General features: G+C 43.9%; 1 protein-coding gene across 1 annotated transcript; it reads left to right on the plus strand.

Moving 5' to 3' along the window:
- The first annotated feature begins 10,385 nt into the window (after positions 1-10,385).
- On the plus strand, positions 10,386-12,563 carry Rpl37a (ribosomal protein L37a). The gene is made up of 4 exons (XM_021645384.2): positions 10,386-10,478; positions 10,812-10,940; positions 11,148-11,230; positions 12,339-12,563. The coding sequence occupies exons 1-4, from the start codon at positions 10,476-10,478 to the stop codon at positions 12,400-12,402; spliced, it is 279 nt and encodes a 92-aa protein (XP_021501059.1). The 5' UTR covers positions 10,386-10,475; the 3' UTR covers positions 12,403-12,563.
- Positions 12,564-20,699: the final 8,136 nt, after the last annotated feature.

Genomic DNA, 20,699 nt, shown 5'->3' on the forward strand with positions numbered 1-20,699 from the left:
TTCCTTTTGCCATGCAGCAGGAGAGTCCAAGGCCGGTAGGTGCCAGCATTTCCCTTCCTGTGTTCTTAGACAGAGGCCTGCTTAGAGGCTTAATTACTTTTAGCTTTTCTGGATTAAAAGAGACAGTGGCTTAGAGTAATTGTAACTTACATCCTTTTTAAATTATTTTTATTTTATGTACGTCAGTGTTTTGACTGCCTGTATATCTGTGAGAAGGTGTCAGATCCCCTGGAAAAGGAGTTAGACAGTTGTGAGCAGCAATGTGGGTGCTGAGAATTGGACTTGGGTCCTCTGCAAGAGCATTCTGTGCTCTTCACTGCTGAGCCATCTCTCCAGCCCGTAATTTACAATCCTAAATAGTGAAGTGCTTCCTGTATAACCCCCAATATCTAGTTAAAAAGTTCAACAACTACAAACAGTTATTCAGCATCTCATAATATCAGGCACTGTTCTAAGGTAATAACCTTCTAAATCGAAGAAAAAGCACACGCCTTTGTGAGGTTGGTTTATCCAGCCGGAAGAGCAGCATTTATTTTGATTTTTAAAACCATTGCAAGTATTCAAACATTCTAAGGTCACAAACTTAACAGAAACATGCAGGGGGCAGGCACTGTACATGGTCCGTAGTTTGCCAGCCTCTGGTTGAGACCAGCATAATCACATAGTGACAACCACACACTGTGTGTGTTTGATAACACACATTCAGAGACATCAGGGAGCCCTCCCCCATGACCTGAGGCTGTCTCCAGGGTCATGAGAACCCACAGGAAAACAAAGAACGCAGGTTGAGACTGCTCCTTATTTTGCAAAAATGGATACATCAAGTCTGATCAAGTATTTATCCCTTCTACTTCTCACGAAGCAAGTTCAAGAATAGCATCGTATGTGGCTTGGAAGGGGTTCATTAGAGCGGTCTCCGATACCTGTGTTTTGGTTTTGTTTTCCTATAGGGTCTCAGGGAAACATTCCTAACCTCAGCAAATGGCACAACGATGCCCATGGGCCCATCTCTGGGGTACTGTTGGCAGCTGGCAGTTCCTCGGTTCTACAGCAGCCTCTGCCCACGTTTCCCTTCTACTTCCGTTTGATGGTTTTTAGTATCAGCCATTCTTCCAAGCCTTTCACTCTTAGGGTGAAATATACCAAAAGTTCATATAACGGTTAACTGAAATAAGCACTTGGGTAGGCACAAGCCCAACGTTACAGAGATACTATCTAGAAGCTGTTTTGCCTTTAATGTCTAGCTTTATCCACCTGGGGGAAGATGGATCAAGGTTAATTTTTTATGGATGACGATGCAGCACCACACGTTAAAAGACCGTCCTGTGGGGATGTTTATTCACTACTATATATTTGATGTAAAATTACTCTAGAAGTGTACATTATAAGTAAAAAAGATGAAAGTCTACATTCTTGTCCCGCTCACTCCTAGCTTACTACTGCCTAGAGGTAGTAACTAATATACTTTGAGATGGGACAGCCTGTAATTTATTCCGCATAGACCTAAAAATGGGTTTTACAAAAACTGTACTGCATTTGTTGCAATGCAGTGGTCCATTCCGTATGCCCTCGCCCACTGTTTCTGGTTGGTCTACTCTGTCTCCCTTTCAGTGACTGGTGATCCTGCCAGATGGCTTTCAGTGAATTTGAGAAACTACAGAAGAGAGGCCAGGATGGATGTGTGTGAGTCTATTTGGGCATGCTGACCTGTGTCCAGGACTTGCTATGGAGGCCTCATAGGACTCAACATTCCTGTGACTCTGGGATAAACCCTTATATCTCTGTCATGAAATGGACTTGCACCTCAGATTTTTTTTTTTTTTAAGAATAAAATATTGCATATGCCCCAGGAAAACTGGTTGGCTTAGAAGCTAAAAGGATCCTCTCTGAAAGTGACTTTTAGTATTTTAGGGGTGAAAGGTGAACTCGGAGTGCTTCCGAAGAACAAGGTGATTAATTCAGAGAAGATTTTTACTTAGACGTGTATGGGAGCATGATGGGGTGGACATCTATAACTCATGATCCTCTAATGGGATAGAAATTTGCCCATAAATAAGACAAATTGAGACTTTACGAGAGGAACAATTTTCTGCAGTCACTTAATAGCTGACTTCATGAGAGCTGTTTGTAAATCCTCAAGCTTTCTATTTAGAGAGAACGTTCAGTTTGATGAAATCCCTCTGAGCATGAACAATCTCTTCCTTTTGTGAAGTGTCTCATTCGGCTGCTGTCACATTCTTACCCATGTACTGTCTCTTCCCATCCCCCCTCCAACCCCACCAGGCCAGAGGCTATGCCAGGGGAGACAGTTAACGTGCTGAATGGTGATCCATATTAGACTATAGAACCACGGTAAAGAGTTTGCCTAGACTGCCTTAACCCAAAACCACAGTGCCTACTCACCCAGCCACTGCTGGGCAGCAGTTATGCCTGCCTAGGAGGCCCAGATTAGACAGGAAAGCCATTACGAATCCTTGTTTCTTCCACACCGCAGCCACCAAACATCAATCCCATTTGTTTGCACTAACACAAATAAGTTTTTGCTGTACAGCTTCTGCAAGCAGGCACAGTTTACGTGGAGAGTTTTCTAGGGTTACCCTGCTTTCCTTCTGGGGGAAAAAAAGTGGCTGCTCTCTGGGCCTCTTCTAGTCTTCCACCCTAAGGAGGCAAAAGCGGGGTGCTGGGCCTGACATGAAACTGAGATGCATTAAACCCATTCTTACACCCTGTGATGGTCACTGTGAAGTGGTTGTGTTACTGTGCTGAGGCTGAAGAAATTAAGGAGAATCGAAGGCTTGTCCCTGTTGTAGTCCCTGGAGCATGGAGAAGACAAGATTGAAAGGCACCGAGAGCACCTCCACCATGTAATCACCACCACAGAGCCAGTGCCCTCTGGACACCTCAAGCTTATTTTAGCCTACCACGACCTCACAGAGTGTGTGGCATTCTGTATGCAGAGGAAACAAACCCAGTGACTTAAGTTTTCAAATACGGAAGACAGAATATAAGTCTAAAAGTCGCTCACTGGCTGCATATCCTCAGGCAAACCGAGATGCCTCTGAACCCTAGTTTCTAGTTTGTCTAGAATAACCCCCCCCCACTTCCCACCCAGTTCTAGAGTAAGTGGATTGACCTTGGAAGACAAGAAAATCCAAACTTGCAAAACTCTTCCTTAAACCGATCACGTGTCATACAAAAGATGAAGTTTCCAATCAGCAAATACCCTTACACAGAACATGCCACGCTTTGTGTTAGTGCGCTGGGAAGCAAAGACCAACACAGTTCTGCAGTCATTAGCTATGGTGTCTCTGAGTGGTGGTTTCAAATACATTTGGTGCCTGGAACGGTTTTGAATTTACAGAAAACTGATGAAATGGTGCAGAGAGTTTGTATATCTTTTCACCTAATCTTGATAGTTTTATTCCATGACTTATTCAGATCTTGGTTTTCACAATATCTTTTGTTCTGTCCTGTGGTTCTGTGATACCTTTAGTCATGATGTGACCTCGGGCCTGTCTTGGAGTTGACCCATTCTGAGTTTTTGTTGAACCTGACAATTTTGAGTTCTCGTAAAGCCTTTTTGTAGGAGCTTATTAGAATTTCATATTTTTCTCATGGTTTATAACAGGGTTATGGGGCTGTGAAGAGGGTTCAGTAGGTAAAGCACCCACCATTCAGGTGTGATGACAGGAATCTCTAGAACTCACATAAATGCTGGGTAATTCCAGCAGTAGGGGGCAGAAGACAAGGAATCCCTGAAATAAGCTGATTATCCAGAGTAGTTGGGTTTACAAGCTCTGTGGTGGACTGAGAGACTCTGCCTTAATGAATAAAGTGGAGAATGATCAATGAAGACCCCTAATGTCTTTCAGGCCTTCACATGCATACACACACGCACACCATACCCCTGTATACATCTCCAGAAATATGATGGGGTTTGGAAAACTATCACATATCAGGGGTGGAGGGAGACTTGAGGGAATATGTAAGGAGTGGATAAAGTCCTGAGTGAATGTGTCCTATTGACAAGAACTGCTGCCCCAAACCCCTTGGGAACTGGCAAAGCCTTCCTCTACTCTGTGAGGGAATATTGACAGTGTAAAGAGGGCAGCCATCACAGCTTCCTCCTCCTGGGTGTTTACAGCCTGAGGCTGGTTCCCCACAGAGACCACCCACACTGACTAAGCTCTCCTTCCCTAGCGCACTGAGGTTCCCCGTTGTTGTGTAATTGGTCCCGCTTCACAAGGAGAACGTTCCTGATTCCAGCTTTTCTGTATGTGTATTTGAGCGTTTGTCCTTTCTCTCTTCTCCTGCCACCCAGGTCAGGGGCCCAGAATCATGCTGTGCTAGACATCGCAGTAACAAAGGCAAAGTATCAATCATAAAAGGAACACAGGTCACCAATATGACATCATTGCTAATGTTGACCTGGATCACATGGTCAGGGTGGTACTTTGGAGGCCTCGCTACTGTAAAGGCCTTTCTTTCGAAGAAGGTCTGTACAGCTCATACTCAAAAGACTGGCAGTTATGCTTCTGCTTAATGGGAGGCAGAGTATCCACATAAATTGCTTTGTTGTTATTTCGAGACAGGGTTTCTCTGTGTAGCCCTGGGTGTCCTGGAACTCAGTCCAGTCTGGGCTGGCCTCAGACTCAGACCTCTGCCTCCCAAGTGCTAGGATTAAAAGCATGTATCACCAACCACAAGGCTAACATAAATTACTTAAGATTGTTCTATAAGAGATTTTTCTCTTCTTATCATGTACTTATTCAATTGTTTCCTTGAGTTCATGGATATTAATTCTTTGGATTGTAAACCAATACCATTTTTTTATAAGTTTTGTAGACTTTGAAAACCCGCAAGGCAGGCCCCTGCCTGAGGAGCCAGGCCCCTTCCCCAGACCTCCCTGTCATAATGGCATTTCCAGCCTCTATACCTGTCAGAACTGTCATCTCTAGCCCCTCAAAAAGACCTTTTCCAAACTAAGATAATTTTAGGTGAAAGAACAAAAGGCCACCAATCCCTGAGCAGGAAAACCCACCAAATCTGCGAGCTCCCTCAAGCTCAGGATTTGAAATCCCACCAATTCTCACCCTGGAAATCTCAGCCCTAGAGAGTTCCACTTCCTAAGAAATCCTTTATAAAGGCTGTGTCTGCTCAGTTCCCTGCTGTCCTCTCCCGGGAGCAGGGGCAGCCAATCCCGGATTCATCCCTCTACAACACCTTGGACCCTCCCAACTCCTAATAAATTTATTTTAAGAGATTTGCTGCGTGACTCTCTCATAGGAAGAATTGGAGAAGCAATGAAGAGAAGAAGGGAAGAGATGGAAAAGTGGAATGGGCCTCAGCACAGCTGGGGACACCCTCCCCTGGAAGTTGCTATACCCCTGCTGAGGCCTCCTTTCAGAGATGTGTGATTCCTGGGCTCCCATGTCTCAAGATGCCCTTCCCTTGGGATACTTTCTCCCTTTAGATCTGTGTAGTTCCTAGGCTTCTGAGTCCCAGGACACCTTTTCATCCGAGCAGGAAGGCCAAATCTTTTGTTCCATAAAAACTGTATGTGGCAGTGGTGGCATAAACTACATGGTCAACCACTGTCCCAACAGTACTCAATGTTGGGAAACTCTTCCTGGAACCACAGAAAAGAAGGGATAGATGATTTTAGAGGTTACCCAGCCCAGGCCCTCACTGTAAATATACTGGCTACTGGGAAGTGGGGAAGTGGCACTTTATCTAAGGGACTGTGGTTCCCCAAATACCATAGGTACTTACAGAATCTGGCCTGGACCCTGTCTGACCTCTGTTTTGTTTCATCAGTGTTACTATGACATGGGTTAGTGCCTGGTAACATTTAAGAGAAATGACTTTGGGATCAGTCAGCCCAAGACTGTGTTCTATTTCCACCCCCAACGCTGTTGTGAGACCCTGGGCAGGGCTCTTAAACTCTGAGCCTTCCATTCTTCATCCAGACACTGCTATTTTACAGCTGTATGGTGTTTGCCATGTTCCAGGCACTGGGATAAACCCTGCAGGCATTCAGCCCGTTGGTTTTTCACAACCTTATGAAGTAGGTGTTACACTTATCCAGATTTCATAGTTTGAGAAACCAAAACACAGAAAAAAGTTAACTTGGAAAAAAATCTCACAACTGTTAAGTAGAGAAACCTCCATTCTCCAGTTACAAAGTGTGTGTTCCCGAGAAACGCATGAAATTTGTTATACTAATAATTCAGATTAAAATTAAATTTTTTCCAACTGTAAATGATCATGAGGAAAACTGAATGGAACGTACATTTAAGCAGACTGTTCCCATTCTACATCACCTTTCAAACAGTGCCACAGACATCACTGATGCCCTATCTGCTGCCGTTGAGTACCTGTGACCCTCTCAGCATAGTCCTCGGGACTCAAGGTTTGATTCCAGCTCCTTCTCTCAGGAAGGGAAGGTATGAAATGCATGCCTGCCTACAAGCTACTTTCAATATAATTGTGAAGAAACAAAAACACACAAGAAATCATTTGAACTAAATATTAGATGTGTGAAACGAAGCTGCTCATTATCAGTGTTCTGACTGGGAACAGGCGAGATAGTGCCATGATGCCTAGCAGCATTCTCAAGGTTCCTCTCTTGCACTCTTATTCCATAGCTATCTGAGCTTTGTTTCTCCTGGCCATCCCTTGGAGGTGGGGTGGCGGGAAGAAGGCAGCATTTTTATTTTTTTTTAAACAGGGTTTCTCAGTGTTTTCTGCACTGGCTGCCCTGGAAACTCACTCTGTAAACCAGGCTGGCCTTGAATTCACAGAGATCCACTTGCCTCTTCCTCCTGAGTACCAGAACCAAAGGTGTACAATCTCCCCCTGCTAACAAATGGTATTATTTCTTCAAGTGTAAAAAGAACTTTTATTCACCTTTTCAAGTGTCTGGAAGGCTTTCTTCCTCCTTCTGCTAATCTAGGCCTAGTCCCGGAAGCTTCTAGCTTCCATACAATCTAACCTAGGCCTAGAATGCTTTCAGTCTCTGAAACTTACTCCTTAATAAGCTCATCCTTTCTTGTTCTTGATGAGGTCTGGGTTGGCTGGGTGAATTCAGCTGTTTTGGCTCAAACTCTTCTTCCAACTGACTTATTCAATCTGGCTTTTTTTTTTTTCTCGGCTTCTGAATTACTCTGCTTGACATTAAACTAATTTCAGCAATCTGCTCTAATCTCCTGGCTCCTCATCTGGCTCATTTGGCCTTCACCTGTGTCTAGCTTGTTCTCTCAACCTCTCTCTGTAAAACCCTCCCAGTAAAACTGTCTCCTCTCTTTCTGCACTGCCCCCTTTTTAAAATTTTATGTTTTTATGATTTATTCAGTTTACATCCTGATTATAGATCCCTCCCTCCCTTGTCTCCCGTTGATCCTAACCTCTTTTGCTCTTCCCCCCAGGTCCTTCCTCTAGTCCTCAGAAAAGGGGAGCCCTCTTCTCCTACCATCTGACCCCAGCCTATCAATTCTCATCAGGATTGCCTTCATCATCATATTATTATTATTTTATGGCAGATATTAGCCATAAAATACAGGATAACCATACTACAATCCACAGACCTAAATAAGCTAAATAACAAGGAGGACCCTTGGGAGGATGCTTAATTCTCATTCAGAAGGGCAAACAGAATAGACACTGAAAGCAGATGAAGAGAAGGTACAAGATGTAAGCCTACCATAGATGTCCTCTGAAAGAGTCCACCTATCAGGAGATCAAAGAAGATCTGAGAATCACAGCCAAACTTTGGACAAAGCACAGGGAGTCATATAGAAGAATGAGGGGACAAGAAGGACCAGGAGGGGACAGAAGCTCCACAAGGAGATCAACAGAGTCAACAAATCTGGGCTCCAGGGGCCTCTGAATTGCCCCTTAAGAGGCTTTCCTTCCCTTTCTAAGAGTTGGGCATATCCTTTTCAGTCAAATCTTTCTTTGATTCATCACTGTTTCTGCTACTCAATTAGACATTACTTTCAAATATGAGTGCTTCCTTTTACAAATTAACTTTACCTTCATTGTTTGGAATTAAAGGTGTGTACCACCACTCCTAGACCTAAGCTTTTCTTTACCAGAAACTTGCTCTATAAGCAGGCTGGCCCTGAACTCAGATCTGCTTGCCTCTGTCTCCCGGATTAAAGGTGTGTTTGTATTCCAGCCAGACCACACAGGCTTAGAAGGTCTTCGGATGTGAGCTTGCCAGAATAGCCGTGTGTTCTGAATTAAGATTCCTCTACATTCATGTAGAACACACTTTTAAAAAAGTTTTGCTGCCACACCAGGTGGTGGTGGTGGCGGGAGCTCATGCCTTTAATCCCAGCACTCAGGAGGCAGAGACAGGTGAATTTCTGAGGCCAGCCTGGTCTACAGAGTGAGTTCCAGGATGGCCAGAGTTACACACAGAAACTGTATCTCAAAAAACCAAAACAAACAAACAACAGCAACAACAACAAAAACCTAATAGTTATTCACCCTGACTCTAGCCACAGGGAAAGCCTTCCATGAGTCCATGTGTAAACTCTGTAGACTTTGTAAATGTTGTAAGCTTCGTATATTTTGTAAACTTTGAAACCCATCAAGGCAGGAAACCGGGCTCTGCCTGAGGAGTTCCAGCAGCCAGCCCTTCCTCCGGACCTCCCTAAAGTGACATATTGGCTTTTCCAGCCCCTGTAACTGTCAGAAAAGCACCTCTCCCAGATTATGCTAATTTTAGGTGAAAAGTCTGGCCAAGATCCCACCAATCCCTGAGCTTCCCCAAGCTTAGGCCTTCAAATCTCAACACTCCTCACCCTGAAAATCTCTGCCCTAGAGAGTAAAGCCCCTAGAAAATCCTATATAACGGCTGTTTCTGCTCAGTTTCCTGCTGTCTCCTTCCTTGAATAGGGGCATCTATTGGTGGATTCATACCTCCAATAAATCTTGAGTTGTGACTCATTGAAAGCCAAGAAGAGAAGTGAAGAGGGAATGTGGCTGAGGCTCCTGAGCTCAGCAGGGCATACTCTGCCCTGGAGTCGAAATGCCTCTGCTGAGGCCTTCTCTCAGAGCTGCGTGGTTCCTGGGCTCCCAGGTCTCAGGATACCCTTCCATTGCGGTACTTTCTCTCTTCAGATATGTGTGGTTCCTAGGCTTCTGTCCCAGGACACCTTTCTATCCAAGCAGGAAGGTCAACAGTTTACTTCCTTCCTCTCCTTAAAGAGAAAGTGGATTTCCTCACTCACCCTTTGGAGAGAGCTGGGAAGAAGATAACAAATGGTGATCATAGAGTAAGATGTTAGAATTTAAGGTTTCAGGCTTGGACCAGAAACTTGTTTATGGGGTCAGGGGAATGGTTTCTGAAATGAAAGGGAAGGCCGGCCCCAGGCAGGACTAAGTGGCCAAACCGAAGGCAAAACTGGACTGTTACATCATCCTAGCCTTGAAATTATATTTTTCCTTTTAAACAATTTTTTTTAATTTTATTTTTTTCTTAATTAAACAATTTTTTTACATGTAGTGTTCTGCCTACATATAAGGACTGTGCACCATGAATCCAGTGCACAGAAAGGCCAGAAGAGGCTTCAGATCCTCTAAACTTAAGAGTTAACAGGTGGTTGTGAGCTGCCATGTCAGGCTAAGAATCCAACCCTAGGGCTCGCCAGTGCGCCTAACTGCTGAGCCATCTCCAATCCAACTGCAATTTTCTTAGAATTCCAGGCTCTAGAGCAGTGGTTCTTAACTTTCCTTCCTAATCCTGCCATCCTTTCATCCTTTCTCATACTGAGGTGACCCTTCCCACCATAAAATTTTCATTGCTATTGTATAACTAATTTTGCGACTGTTACGAATTGTAAATATCTATTTTTCGATGGTCTTAGGCGATCTCTCTGAAAGGGTCGTTCAATCCCAAAGAGATCGCGACTCATAGGTTTAAAGCCACTATTCTAGGGTCTTGGATTCAGGTAATCGGTCTTCCTTACCGTATCCCCAGAGCAACGTTTCGTAACTCTTAATTGTGACGAAAACGACTGATTCCCAGCTGACCTGGCAACTTGGCCTGGGAGCAGATTCTCGGCTTTTACTATGGGCAGCATCTGACACGGGGTTTGAGGATTTTCGAAAGTATAACGTCGTGGGGAAAGCAACGAAGTTCAGTCAAAAACGTTATACTTTAGACACTTAAAAACAAGTCACCTAAAACTTGTTTCCTCGCGAACAGAACAGAAAAAAGTCACATCTGCTTTGGCAGAACTTTAATGTATTTGTAAGCTAAGGGGTGATCACAGCTGAGAACAAGAGATGGGACTTCTGCCCATGTAAACATTTCCCACGGCCCGGTCGGAATAACAGCGAATACCCTCTAGCACACAGAGTTCAGGTTCTAGAGAGGACGCCTACGTCACTTCCGGTGGCCGTGCTAAAACCGCGCATGCGTATTGCGTCTCTTCCTCTTCGGGCTGCGCTTCGGTTCCGGTAACATGGTGAGTGTTGGCGTTACGACTTTGGAATTCGTTATCCGTCTGCATCTGCCGTCCTGCCGAGTTTTCCGCCCTCACCCGTCCCGGGCAGTCTGTGTTGTCTCGTGTCCTGTGTGCCGTCGGGGTCTTCGGCCGCGCCTGGAGGCCCGGGAGGCGGCTCGGCGGGACTTGGCCCTGCGCGGCTCCGGAGCTCAGCTCCCGGGAACGCTGGTTTTGCGGGTCGAGCTTGGGGAACGCTAGAGCCCGGCCGACGTGCGCCGTGGTGTGCAGGCGTGCAGAGACCTGCTTCCCGTCGCGCTAAATATCGCTGGTTCGTCTGTTTTCGTCTGCCCACAGGCTAAACGCACCAAAAAGGTCGGGATCGTCGGGAAATACGGGACCCGCTATGGCGCCTCCCTCCGGAAGATGGTGAAGAAGATTGAAATCAGCCAGCACGCCAAGTACACTTGCTCCTTCTGTGGCAAGGTAAGTCGACCTCGGGTGGGGAGGGGAGAGGGTAGGATTGCTCGTGAGTTCAGGCCGCTGTAAGCGGCGGGCCAAAGTGAGGTACGAGGGCATGGGGTTGCTTTTTGCAAAACATGCCTCGTTTCCGTGGAAACACTGAAGGACTGAAGGATAAATGGCTTTGAAGAGAGGGAAAAGCGTCATCAAGCCTTTTTCAAATCTTTACAGACCAAGATGAAGAGACGAGCCGTTGGCATCTGGCACTGTGGATCCTGCATGAAAACAGTGGCTGGTGGGGCTTGGACCTACAAGTGAGTACACATTTGGGTGGGGAAGTCTATGGGACCACGCAGCCCGTGTTCCAGGCCCGGCACATATTGGGCTAGTCATAATTTTTATGAACAGCAAAGTAAATGTGCTTTAGGGATTCTTAAAAGTTAAGAGTTTTCAGGCAGGGCTACACAGTCTCAAAAACAAAAAAGTTACAGGATATATATATAAATATTTTTTTGCGTTAAAATAGAAATATAAATTGGACTTTGATTCTCATATTTTGAATTGTGCAGTCACTGGGATCTTTGGGAAATTGTGATGTCTGTGGAACCATTATTGGTTTCTGAGTTTGTGATGAACTTGGCTTACACTAGAAGCCAAGTTCAAGTATAAAAATAGCCTTTTAAACGAGGTTGGTTGGTTTAGGGTTTTATAGACAGTTTTGAGGCTGTTTGGGCATATTTAGTGCTGTGAGGCCAGCTGGACCAGAAGTTGTTGCTGAGGTGAAACCTGTGATTCTTGTCTTTGTTCTTAGAGCTTTAGCATCTGAAATTTAAAGCTCCCTCCCTGGGGGCCTCTGTAGTTTGCTAGCCCTGAAGTTTCTGGTGTCTTGAGTAGTATGTATGTAGTCTTGAACGTGTGGGCTGCAGGTTGAAAAGATAGTGTGGGTTTTAGGATAGCAAAAGGAAAAATGGAAAGGAGAGTGTCCTGGCAGGTGAATATTCATATATATAATGTATGCTCTAGCTGTTTGGTCTTAGGGCATGTGTACTGAAGCTGCCTTTGCTCTCCTATCTTCAGAGGAAAGCACCATAGGTTTGTTTTGTTTTGTCTCGTGGTGTCTGGGTCTGCCTTTTTTTTTTTTTTTTTTTTTTTTTTTTTTATGTTGGAGACTCAGATGTTTGAGAACTTAGAATTGTTCTAGGGCCTGAAGTTGTGGCTTTTAAAGGATGCCATCAGGCCAGTGTGACTTTCCAACTTGGTACAGTATGATTCACTGCACCATGGTATTGGGGAAGGAGACTTTCAGAGCAATTCTTTGCAGGAGAAAGTCAGTTTTCAGGATTGCAGGGTAACAGGGAGACAGGTTTACTTAGGTTTTGTATATTAATGTGTGTAATCCCATTGGAAACTTTTTCTTAACAGCACTACTTCTGCCGTCACAGTGAAGTCCGCCATCAGAAGACTCAAGGAACTGAAGGACCAGTAGATGCACTGCTGTTTAGACTTGCCTAGTCTGCAATAAATGGGTTAATTTACGTAACTTTCTGGCCTTGTTAGTGGTTAATTATAACATTTTGGTATATGTTGTTTTGGGATAAACTGTATGACCCTGGCTAGCCTTGAATGACTGACTGGTCCTCCATTGAACGTGTAGGTGTGTGCCTTTTAGTTTTCCAGAAAGAGTACACTTAAAATATTGGTACAGTTGTAAAACGTACAAGACAGTTGTGTGCATAGCTTGGTTTGACTGCGAATTGTCTGCAAACTAGAGTTCCTAAGATTAAACTGAATATAACAAATGACAGTGCGTAGGTAAATATCAAGAATGAGGGTCCTTTAATAAATTTAGGGTTTAATTTATTTGGGATTATTTTTACGGTTAGCCCCTCAAACCATTCAGTTAGCTGCCAGATTGCTCAGCTGTGTCTAAGCTACTCTGAAACCTCCAAACTGTTTTTGATCTTTCAGTGCTTTCCAAATCCATAGCAGTGATTTAATGTTGCCGACCTGGTTTTCCTCAAGGTAAAGACTGCCCTTTTGTGAGCTCATATCTGTCTTCTGTACAGCACACACTTTTGCCTAGTGGCTTTCTTACTGTAAGGCTTACTCTAGGTTTGGCAGTGCTCCTGTGGGTTTAGCTCTTACTAGACCTATCGCAGCAACAGCTTCAAATTTCAAGTTATTCCACTCAGTGGAGTATCCTCAGTTATGCACTATTTTTCTAAGTGGTTCCCTTGGCGTTCTGTATTGTGAGATGGCATTCAATAATGTGAACCAGTAGGAATAGGGCAAGAAGAGGGATGAGTTCCCAGAGGCGGTGGCTGAAAGGCCTTGACAGGAATTCGCAAGTGAATGGTGGAATGTCTGCCCTGATTACTGGTGCATCCGGGTGGCCTCCTCCAAGTGTGAGTTCTTGCCACACAGCACCTGGTTTAGGGTAGAATATGTGGTGAAGGTTAGGATTACAAACTTGGAGTTTTGAAGGGTTTTTGTTTTGTTTTTGTTCTTTGTGTAGAAATGAGAGCTGATAAAGGAGCCAGCTGGTGTGGCATTGTAGTTTGGGTTCATTAAACCTTGGGCAAGCAGTTCAACCTGTGCAGCACATATACGTGCTTATATACACTTTCTCTCTGTGTAATGGAAATATATATATATTTTTTTGATTTTTATGCATGTATGCCGGGTGCCTAAAGAGGACACCAGATATACTGGAACTGGAATTACCAGTTGCCATGTGGTGTTGGGAATCACACCTGGATCCTCTGGAAGAAAAACCAGTACTCTTAACCCCCAAGAAATCTATGTAATTTGTAAGTGATGGAGCTGGGTTTGGGTTTGGGTTTGGGTCTCAGGTTCCAGACCCAAGATTCATGGCTCTTTTCCATTGCTTTGTGACAGTCAGATGGATGATGGACAGCTGTTAGTGATAGCAGTTAGAGGTTGGAGCTTGGTGTTCAGCAGCTAAGGAAATAGGACACTTTACAGAAGCTGCAAGTAAGCAAATGTTGGGGGTAAGGCTAGAAGTTAGGTTTCTGCTTTTTCAATTACATTGGTCAGGTTGTGTTATACCCTGAGCTTTCCCATGCTGAGCATTTCCACTTTACAGTTGCTTGTTGTCATCACGAGGTTTCTCTGAGCCTTTGGTGCTGTGCAGTTATTTAACCGACAGACACTCTTAAAAATGAGCAGAGCATGTATCAGACCAGGGCTTGCTTTGTGCTCATTTTCTCTTTTTGAAGTTTTTATGTGGCTCTAGGTATCTTAAGTATATGAAGGAGACATAGCAATCGGACATTTGCAGATACTGTAATTTTATCATTTGCAAAAACAAAAACAAGTGATATGTTTGTTTTTACACAAAGAATTAAGTCTTAGGCCAAATGAGACAGCTCTGGGTAGAGGTGCTTGCTGTCAAGCCTAATGCCCAGATGGTAGGTTAGAGAATTGACCGCTTGAACTTTTTTTTGACTTTCACATGCATAACGTGAACACGTGTAAAATCTTGGTTGGATATGTGGTACCACAGGATGTAGAGCAACTTTCAGAGTTTGTTTTCAGCTTTATAATTGGCAGTGCTGAGAGTGCCACTTAGTGGTTAAAAAAAATGGCAGAGATAGACCCTAATTATAACCCAAAATTCATTAGATGAAACTTAAACCAACTAACTGTTCAACAGTTTTTAGGTTCAAACATAATAGCAAAATATAATCAACCCAGGAATAATTTGGTAGATGTGAAAGGATGTTAGATAAATACTAAGAGCTTTTGTTTCTGATTGAAATATGTTTCTGTTAGAATTGTTTGTATAACAATAGTGTTAAGCCTGAGGTGTATGGGGCTGTGTACAGGGTTGTGTGGTGATCACAGTGTTCAGGAGCGAGGCTGCAGTGAAGTGTGGTGATGCGGCACAGCAAGCACTGCCAGAAAAACTGGGTTAATTACAGTTGACTTCGAGGCGTTTTTAGCCCTGTGGTGTGATGCACCTGTAATCCCAGCACTCTGGAGGCAGAGGCAGGTGGTTCTGCCTGGTCTACATAGTGAGTTCCAGGATAGCCAAGGCTACAGTTTTAAAAAACTTTAAAAATGCTACCGGTCGATGGTGCTGTCTGCCCACAAACCAGGGTATGTGAGAAATCAAATGATGGAGGGGGGACCGCCCACGGAGAATTAGACCTGCCTCATCAAAGGCATATTTGTTTTCCAAGCTTAAAACCCAGCACCTAAAGAGTGATGTGTTTCTTCTAGGGAACATTACTTTAGCTATATTTAAATGGAAATACTAACTGGTTATTTTGTACTCATTTATCATAAACCAATAGGCAGAAAAGGTGACCTAGATACACCATCTGGTTCGTTGATTCTAGCCTTTAAACTTGATTGCCCAAGTATTTTGTTACAATAAGGACAGGGTGAGAATCAGACACACAAGGATACTGTAATTAAAGAGCATTTCTAGTTCCTGAAATATGTTGAGACTATTCCAACTCCTCCAGCTCTATAAAATACATGATAAAGTGTAAGCTGTAGTCACTACTGGGCTAGAATCATCAGTATTCCTATAAAGTGATTTTCTTTAAGGCAGCCTCACATATAGTCCTGGCTGACCTAGAGCTTTTCTGTGTAGAAGAGGCTGGCCTCCAGCTCAGCTGCAGCCTATACCTAGAGAATGCTGGGGTTAAATGATTCTTGTATTTAAGATTTTAGTAAGTAAAATTAAAAGTTCTATAGATGAGTCTGAATTAAAATACAACTTAAGGGAAAATAGAATGGAAAAATGGCCAAAAGAAATCCAGAAACAATGGGGAAAAGTGAGAGATGTCATGAGGGCATATGAGACCGGAGGTGAGAAAGATGGTGGCTAGGAACTTTCCAAAAGCAATGAAAGATAGCATGCCACATATTCACAAAACCCTATAAATGTTACACAAAACAATACAATATAGAATTTAAAAGCAGCAAATAATGGCTATAACAGGCTACTGATTTCTTGATGCTTTCTAAGCTGGTATATGTATGTAATCTCATCACTTGGGAGGTGAAGGTCAGATAATCAAATTGAGTCACTCAGCTACATGGCAGATTTGAGGTCAACCTGGGCTACATTATTAGGATGCCTTAAAATGATGTAGGTTTGTGAAGGGTGTTAAAATGTTCTAAGATTTTTGTATTCAGGAAGGGGTCGAGCTATAAATTAAAACGTCATAATCTCTGGTAATCATGTATTATAAATTATAGTAATCATAATGTATGGCTATAACAGAAGTACAATTAGAAGCTCTCAGTCACAAGAGGGGTAGAGGACTTGCCTGATGTAGTCAAGGCCTTAGATTCATACTGCAGCATGGCCCTCACATGAAAGAACAAGGAACTAGTAGGCCCAGTAGTACACAGTAGAGAGCTCATGCATGCCTATATGTCAGGTGACATGTAAAAAATAGCTAAAAGCTAAAGACAGATAAGCTCAATTATATAAAGTATAAATTGAATAAAGAGCTAAATTATAAAGAATTAGATGTACATTATAGACCATGAGGACGTATTGAACACAAAGAGAAAAGTGGAAAGGAAAAAGTTGGGATGGTCCCACTTTTAAACAGCACAACACATAGTGATGAGGAGAAAGCATATGCATGACTTTGAGTGTTTCCCGGAGACGTGGAACCTGAAACAGTAAGCGTCAGTGTCTCTGAAAGTGTTCCTGGGGCACACTAACATCAAAGAACTCAGCAGTGCTCTCCCTTCAGGGGACCAGCTGATCCCCAATTACAAGGCCAGCCAGCAGAAAGCCAGAAGCAAGCTATTAAAGTTTGAGGGTTTTTTTTTTTTTTGCTGTACTCTGTAGACCAGGCTGCCCTTGAACTCAGAGATCTGCCTGCTTCTGCCTCCTGAGTTTTGGGATTAAAGGCGTGTGCCATCATTTTTATATGTTTCTAAACGTAGGTATCTATGCCAAGCAAAACCAAAATACTTAGATTATTTTGACACTTCAAAGATGGCCATTACAGAGACTCACCACAAAAACCTTTTTCTGTGCTGAGCTAGAGCTACCCCCAACTTTGTGACTTTCCACTTCATTTTGTTGATATTAAACATTGAGGCGTGCCTAAAACTTTTAACAAGGAACGGCAGTTATTGCTTGTGCATCAAGATGTCCACAATTTATTTTGTTTACTGGCTTTGGAAATTACCCTCCTAACATGTCATTGTACAGTTGCTAATTACTCTAGGTTTTGAAATTTTGTATGGTGCCCTTTAACCTTGGAACCTTGAAAATTTTAGACAAATCTTTATCTCAAGTCAAAAAAACAACAGCAAAGCAGAAATGTAGTGACTGCAAGCATCATATAGAACACAAGGGGGTGCTACAGAATAAGTGGGAAAGGACACAGCACTTAGAATTCATGATCCTCACAGGTTAAGACAAGCCTCAACGTTCAAAATGGTTAGCCTGTGTAGACTTAAAGGTTAGTAAGTGCTGAGTTCTTTTTAAATTACCACAATGTCAGACTGTAACCAAGCAGACTAAGGTAAAGAAGTAGACCTAAAGGAGTTAGTGATCATAGGCCTTCTGGGACAAATGCCCCACCAATACACAATTAAGATGAACTTGAGTGTGTTTTCTAGAGCCGCTAGTTACAAAAAAGAAAAGTTAGTGTCTTCATTTTAAGATTTTTAAAACTATAAAAACTTCTTTGCAGTGAAAATGTACCATAAAATAAATATACACCGTGGAATAAGATTGTGCCAATAGTTCCCCAACTCAAGGTATACAGGTCTCTGACCACATTATTAGGCTCATCACAATTTTTTTTTTCTTTGAAAACATCATACAGGAGGGAGTTGTAACAATATTGCCCTGCTCTGGATTTTGTGACTAAGCAGAGTGGGAAAGACAAAAGTCAGAGTGGGAAAGCTAAGCAAAATCCAGGGCCACAGAGGGGTGCCAAGAGGTTACTGTTATTCAGAGAGATCCCAGTTTCTGAGTGGAGCTGGTGGTAGATTCTGTGGAAGTATATCTTGAGGGATGCCCATGGAAGAGGGACTGTTTCTACTCTGAGTTTACGCTCATGTGCACACTTGAAATTGTCCACTGGTTAAGGTTAGTACTTACTGATTTATTGGCGTTGCATGTGAGTCTCCTCTTTGATGTTCTAAGTTTTTTAGGTTTGTTTTGTTGTCATTTAGTTGGGTGTTGTTTATTTGTTGTTTGGATCGTGGTGGGGATTGCATAGGGTCTCCTTATGTAGCCCAGCCTGGCCTAGGGCTTTTGCTCTTCCTTCCTCTCAGCCCCCTTGAATGCTGAGTTATAGGCATACTCCACTACATCCTGCTCTTATAGCTCTCCTCTGTGCGTTCAACTCATAATTCTGTTCTGCTTATATACCGCCATGTTTCATTCTCTTGGTGCTGATTAGCTTTTTGGGGAGAGAAATGCCTGATACATCCACTCTGTGTGATCCAGGCTGTATTCTAAGGGCTCGAGCTAGCTCCTTCTATTTAATGCCACCCAGCTCCAGGGAACTGTAGCAGCACACTTTACAGGCCTCGTGACCTGAGTCCTGCCTATGTAGCCAGCCCCATCTTCTGTCATGTCCTATTTGCTCCCTAAGCATCACCCATGCTGGAGCCACATGCTCTGTGCTTCATTGTATTGTTGCTAGTGTTACTATAATGCCTTTCTGTCATCGACTTTTCTTTTCTCCTGTACTCGTTCCTCTTTGCCTTGCTCCAGATGCAAGAAACTGATGTTATTTTATAGATGACAAAAACTCGTAAGATTTTTCCACTTCAAAAAGGGGGTCACTGAATGGGGAAAGAATAAACTTCATCCAGGAGTTATGTTCTTCAGCTTCATCTCCCTGTTTGCTATCTTGGGTATCAGAAAAGCTTTGTTCTTTTTATAAATGAAGAGACCAAGGTAGAGTAGCATCTGGTGAGGGGATCTTGGTTGTTGGAGGCCAACCTCTGCAAATCATGAGGCTGTAACATTGAAAGACTAGCATCAGATGGAAGGAAGGTGCTAATACCATGAGATACTGCTAAAACTGATAGTGGGATTTTGCTGATTAACCCAGGGCTCAAAAGTACGCACATTCTTAACTCAAGCTAAGGCCATGACAAAGGAGCACAGGTGGTGAACAGCAGGGGGAGTGCTTGCTAAGTCTTAGCAGACTTGGAAGAATGAGGGTTTTTCCCCTGCTGATACTTGACCATCAGCTCTTTTCTCCCTGCTGCCTTGTGCACACGTATTGCTTCCCAGTGTCCACAACACACCAACAGCCCTGCTTCCTCACAAAGGCCAGTGAGGTTGTGGTTCCTTCTCCTCAGAAGATGAAGCCAGCACAAGTCCAGGGACCAAATGACAGCAGCATAAGTCGGTTGTGCAGGCGGTGAGAAGTAGTGTGAGGATTCCAGTTTCTAGGGTCTTAGGATTTCAAGTGCAGCCTTCCTCCTCATGCCAGGCCCTGTTATTCCCTCACATCGCTTATGGGCCCCTACCTGCTCTGTGTGTGCAAGTGGGGCTTAAAAACTACTTGCTAGGTCTGGACGATGGCTTGGAGAATAAGAGCACTGGCTGCTCTTCTAGAGGACCTGGGTTCGATTCCCAATCCGCACGTGGTGGTTCATAATGGCTTGTAACTCCAGTTGTAGGGGTTCCAGTAAGACTATAACATTAAAAGACTACAATGGGTTGTATGACACAGACATTGCATGCATGGAGTACAGGTTAAAACTCATATAAACTTAAAAATCTTTGAAAGAGACTTTCTTAGAGTAGGTTCATTTTGGCAGAGACACTGTAGAAACAGTGCTTTGACTCAAAGGCAGTGCCTTGCACTTAGCAGGCTGTGAGGGAGAAATGTGGGGGCTAACAGTGATTTGCGGCTTTCATATCACCAGTTTCCATTCATCCCTCTCCCATCTCTATAAACAGCTCACATGACCTTGTGTCCAAAGCTTTGCAAATGCAGCTTCAAGACCCTCCTCCTTGGGTGCTGCCTTACCTTCCCTATGCACGCGGCACACCAGCACTGGTTTTTCCTTTCAACGTGTGACCTCCACCTCTGTGTGAAGGCAAGGCTGCGCTTGGTGATCTCCAAATACAAGGAGCCCCAATGCAAACTCCTGAGCTACTACAGAACAAAATGAAGGCTCCTGTCTTCTTTCCGTCTTCCGCTGGACCCCCATTATGCAGCTCGGCCTGGGACCAAGTCTTCAGGGGGGCTCAGCAAAGACTTGGTGACAAGCTGATTGATGGATTCCCCGCCTCTGGCCTGCCTTTTTGCTCACTCCTGCAGGCTCTGGCCCTGGTCCACTGTCCAGCTGCCCGAAGGCTCTGCTTTTCTTTGTTGACTCAGCACCAGTGAGTCAAGGCCAAGATCAGCTGGGAGCTGGGTTGGGAGGGAGGGGATGTGAGACTATGGGGAGACTGGGGAGGGTGTAAGAACTTTGTGGTTCAAAAGAAGGCATGGTAGGGAGCCATGAATGGAGGGCACCAGAGTGTATAGTCAGAGAGCATAGACAAAAGGCTACAGTGGTAGTGGGACCTCTGACCTGTGGTGTAAAGGGAGACCTTTCTTGTAGGAAACCACGTTTACACAAATGTTAAGAGTCCTCAAAATTCTCAGTCGTCCCATGCTTCAACTCCACCCTGTTAAAGATGACAAAACGGAACCCCATTTCTATGAACTCTGCTATGGGAGACGTGGAGAAGACGTGGAGTACAATTTTCACACGCCTGTAAACACAGGTCAGCCATGTCACTTTTCTAGGACTGCCAAG

The sequence above is a fragment of the Meriones unguiculatus genome, chromosome 15 (assembly GCF_030254825.1).
Source record: "Meriones unguiculatus strain TT.TT164.6M chromosome 15, Bangor_MerUng_6.1, whole genome shotgun sequence".
In the NCBI taxonomy this organism is placed as follows: domain Eukaryota; kingdom Metazoa; phylum Chordata; class Mammalia; order Rodentia; family Muridae; genus Meriones; species Meriones unguiculatus.